At 34.8% G+C, this 4,927-nt stretch overlaps 1 protein-coding gene across 1 annotated transcript; it reads left to right on the forward strand.

Moving 5' to 3' along the window:
• Window positions 1-2,085: 2,085 nt before the first annotated feature.
• On the forward strand, window positions 2,086-4,093 carry LOC104813716 (indole glucosinolate O-methyltransferase 4-like). Its single transcript, XM_010541436.2, has 4 exons — window positions 2,086-2,577; window positions 2,781-3,091; window positions 3,176-3,240; window positions 3,634-4,093. Exons 1-4 carry the CDS (start codon window positions 2,123-2,125, stop codon window positions 3,940-3,942), a joined length of 1,140 nt encoding a protein of 379 aa, XP_010539738.1. The 5' UTR covers window positions 2,086-2,122; the 3' UTR covers window positions 3,943-4,093.
• Window positions 4,094-4,927: the final 834 nt, after the last annotated feature.

Genomic DNA, 4,927 nt, shown 5'->3' on the forward strand with positions numbered 1-4,927 from the left:
CTCCACCCCAAAACAAAAAAAGCCGATGCATGCATTTTAAGTTTGTACAAATTGGAAAAAATTGACGTTGGAAAACGGAATAACATATATTTTTCATAATTTTATTCTTTATATATATAAAATAAAAGAATAATGATGATTTTATAATAATTTAATTTTGCTAATATATTTTTTATATTAAACAAAAATTTGATATATTTTTAACATTAAAATTAAAAAATTATAAAAATATAATTAATATATAAAAAATATAATCCGTGCAACGCGCAGATATTTACCTAGTGTTTTAAATATTAAGCTTTAAAATTTATTTGAATATCCGAATTTCGAAAACACATTCGAATATATAAAAAAAATTAAAATAATGATAGAATTTTAATAAATATCATAGATATATTTAAAACTGAAACTCTTAATTTACAAATTCGAATTCGAATGCAAGATATCCAGAACGATCCAACATACACGTATTCGAATCGATCGGCATATTCGGACGACACTACTGTCCTTGCAGCTACGAAGCAAGACGGCATCGAAATGACTCCTCAAGGATTGGTATCGTATCACAAAAGGTTTACGATAATTAGCTGACCTCTATTACGAGTCGTAGGAGAATTTGCTTTTTACCACTTGCCCACATGAGAATTCATGTACAAATTTTGTTTTGGTTCACAAACTGATGTAAACGTTTTTTTTTCTGGAGTTTAATACAATCACGTAAAAACAAAAAAAAAAACATGTAAATCGTGTTATTTTGACCGCCCCTTGTAATATAATACCTGTTTTTATTTGAAATGAAACTATCAAAGAATTTTCGCGTGTGTAATAACTTTTCAAAAATATTAATCGGTCGTTTCTAATCAAGGGTTATTGTCTAGTGTCGTACTTTTTACGCAGTTTTTTTAGAAATTAATGCAAATATTTGGAAGGCAACGACTAACGATAACATATTAAACTACGAAGAGAGAGAGAGAGAGAGTAGGAAACCCTAGACTATGTTGTATAAACATGTTAAAATTAAAGCTAATCTAATAATTAATACAAATTAATTAGTTACTGTTTTTTTATATGATTCCTTTATTTATAATGCATCTTTTATATAGTTTGAGTTTGACCGATTCAGCAGCGGGCGGGTCCCCACTTTAGACACTCGACAAGCTACTTGGCTTTGATTCTGTCGGAAACCAAATCCGGCGTCGAATATTATTTTTGTCTATAGATACAGAATAATTCATACTTCTGAATAATGTTCAAATATGAACTGTAATTTTTATTTTGAGTTTTTTTTTGTTTTAGTTTTGAGTTTTTGATTTTTTGGCTTTTGTAAATAAAAATTGAATTTTTTAGCCTTTTGTTTTTCATCAAATAGTTTCCCAAATTTTTCGATGAAAACTAATTTTATAAATATTTGATTGTCAATTTTTCTAGTTTAAAAATTTTAAAACCCAAAAAACTCCTATATTTTTTTTATCACAGCGAAATAGCACACAGGTTTTATTTTTAGAAAACGATAACACACCAAGCAACTTGGCAGTATATAATTTAAGCAATGGATATTCAAAATTTTAACCATCCAATTTAACTTTGGTAAAATTGGTTACACGTCTACGTATTATAGGTACTTGTTTTATTTTAAATGATGGTATCAACGAAGATTTTTCACGTAACTGTAAATTTCTTCATTTTCGCATTTGAATTAGTATAACAACTTCAAAGTATATAATTTAAGCAACGATTAAAAAAATGATACGTGTCCTATCCGAAAATGTATTCTATAATTAAGCAGTCTTTTCAGAAATTAAATCGAATATTTTGAACGCCACCAAGGGAGAGAGAGAGAGAGAGTAGCAAACACTCCAATTAAAAAAAATATGGAAATTATTATATCATATTATTTATGGCAACTAGATATTGATATAAATTAAGTAAGATATTTTAGGATTAGATTTTATATCAATAAATATTGTAATATTCTTTTAATCTAAGTAAATTAATATGAAAATCTAAAATTAAATATAATCTCTGAATACTCTCACTATAAAAACAGAACAATGGTGCATGAAAGCATAAACTCCACCATAACACAACAGTTCCTCCCTCTTCTGAAAGAAAAAGTAAAATCATGGCCCCTGTCCCAGAATCTGTAAACCCTAACCCTAAAACCCGCGACCATGACGATGAGTTGGGTTTGCGAGCTGTGAGGCTAGCAAACGCGGCCGCGTTTCCGATGGTTTTCAAGGCGGCGATCGAGCTCGGCGTCTTGGACACTCTCTGCAACGCCGCCGTCTCCGCGGTGGGTGATGGGGCGTGGCTATCACCTTCCCAGATAGCGAGTGGGCTACCGACCGAGCCTCGCAACCCTCAGGCTCCGATCTTGTTGGACCGTATGCTCCGCCTGCTCGCCAGCTACTCCGTCGTGAAGTGCCGTGCAAGAAACCATGGTGTCGGAAAGGAGGTCGAAAGAGTTTATGCGGCCGAGCCTATTTGCCGTTTCTTCTTGATGAAGGCCGATGAAGATTTGGGGTCTCTTGCCTCTCAAGTCATCGTGAATCTCGACAGCGTCTTCCTCAATACATGGTAATTTTCCTCTGCTCTTGCCCTTTTCATCTCTCTCTCTCCCTCTCTCTCTATATATACATATATAATCGATGTCAAAGTCAAGTAATTACATTATGGACTAATGCATGTTGATTATTCTTGATTATGGCAAGCTCTTCAGGGTTATACATTATCAATCTTCTCACAATTCATGTTGGGTATATATATATATATGATTATAGGGTACAGTTGAAGGATGTAGTGCTAGAAGGAGGAGACGCATTCGGGCGTGCACATGGAAATGGCGTGAAGCTTTTCGATTACATGGACAAAGACAAGAGGTTTAGCAGTTTATTCAACCGGGTCGGGTTTACTACGGCCGTCATGAAGAAGGTTCTAGAAGTTTACAAGGGATTTGAAGCCGCGAATGTGGTGGTCGATGTCGGAGGTGGAGTTGGCATCACTCTTGGAGCCATCACGGCAAAGTATCCCAACATCAGGGGTATCAATTTCGATTTGAAATGCGCCCTAGCCCACGCTTCTTCTTATCCTGGTACGGTATACGGTTCAAATACGTATATTTTAGAATTCGTTGAATTATATATCAACATGTCACTGAATGAATGTATGGTTTTAGGAGTCGAGCATGTGGCCGGAGACATGTTCGTTGATGTCCCAAAAGGGGATATCATTGTCATGAAGGTGAGAGTTCCACGACTTCTATATATACGACAACTTATTACTAAAAGCAGCAACAACATTAAAATAAAAAAACAACAACAACAACAACAACTTATTACCATACGTATGATATATCACTCTCATTTGAAAAATATATGTTTTAAAAAAGTATTAAATCTCTCGAGTTAATCGCTTAACATCATGGATTAACGTATCTGTATTCTTTATCATTGGACCGACGAAGTTTTTCTGAAAACATTACAAAATAGTTTGAAATCCCTAAAAATCTTGAGCTCGGCAAATTCTGTACGACAGCTCGTTATTATCATAACGTGCATGTAATAAAAAAAAACATTTTGTTATTTATAAAAAAGTACTAATTGTTTTGAATTAACCGTTTGATGCGTATAACAGCGTATTCTTCATGACTGGACCGACGAAGACAGTGTGAAAATCCTTAAGAACTGTTGGAAAGCACTGCCGGAAAACGGTAAAGTTATGGTCATAGAAATCGTGGTTCCGGACAGCGGCGGCGAAGACCACGGAGCCTACTCGAACATCGCGTTCGACATGGACATGCTGATGTTCACGCAATGTTCCGGAGGAAAGGAAAGGACGAAGGCCGAGTTCGAAGCTTTGGCCATGGAGTCCGGTTTCGCCTGTTGCAGGTTCATATGCCGTGCCTACCATTGTTGGGTTATCGAGTTTTGTAAAGAAGCTTGAAAATGCCATATAATATAAGTTGAAAGAATGCTATATAATATATATGTGGGTTGTTTTTTTTTTCCTTTGTGGAATGAAATTATGTTGTTGTTACCATTACAAAAAAAAAAAATTATGTTGTTGTTGTTGTTGTCATCCTTTTGTTATTTGATTGAATAAAAATATAATGAGTGTTGAAACTTTTGTCTCTCTCTAATAGATACTTTATTTTATGTCTTACATCGTAATGATAGGATTTGAAATATATAGTTTATAAATTGAATTATTTTTAATCTTTTCTATATAAGATTTTTAATCCATTTTTATTTCTTTAAATATATTCGATGGTATTTTACGTTTTTTAGTCTATTTTCAATAAAATTTACATTCCATTGAAAAATAAAAAAATAGCATAACTGTATAATAAAACGTAAATTAGAATAATTGATGGACGTGGCATAATTTTGGTAGGCCAATTGGGCCATTGTGTAATGGGCCCAAACCAAGGCCATAGAAGAGCATTTACCCAAGTCCACAGACCAATCGCCAATCGTCCGTCGGCTTTTGACCTCCAAGCCCTAGATCACAGGCGATTTTAACTCCAATTCGACCGTTGACTCCCTCCCGGCGAAGAACCGGTGATTTTGCAAGAAATCGCCGTAGAACCAATTTCCGAGAAGATTTGTGTTGTTGCTTCTCAGGTAACGCTTTTTCCGATTGAAGGTCATTTGTTCCTTGTTTCTCGATTTTTAGATAATTGCTCTGAATCATGCAATACCCTGTTCCAGTTTCTAGTTTCTTTTTTCTTTGTGCGCTTTCCATCACTGTTACTTTCTTGTCGGCATAACTCTCGTCTTCATTTGTTACTGAATCTTTATCTTCTGGCGAATGCTTTGGTATAGCTTTTGTTTGGGAAAGAAAACCTCGTTCGATAATTGTGTCTGTAACTTCGACAGTATTGTTCTGTAGGGTCGCTCGCGGTTGTTGTTTCTGTGGGGGGGGGGGG

The sequence above is a fragment of the Tarenaya hassleriana genome, unplaced genomic scaffold (assembly GCF_000463585.1).
Source record: "Tarenaya hassleriana unplaced genomic scaffold, ASM46358v1 Cleome20, whole genome shotgun sequence".
NCBI classification, from domain to species: Eukaryota; Viridiplantae; Streptophyta; class Magnoliopsida; order Brassicales; family Cleomaceae; genus Tarenaya; species Tarenaya hassleriana.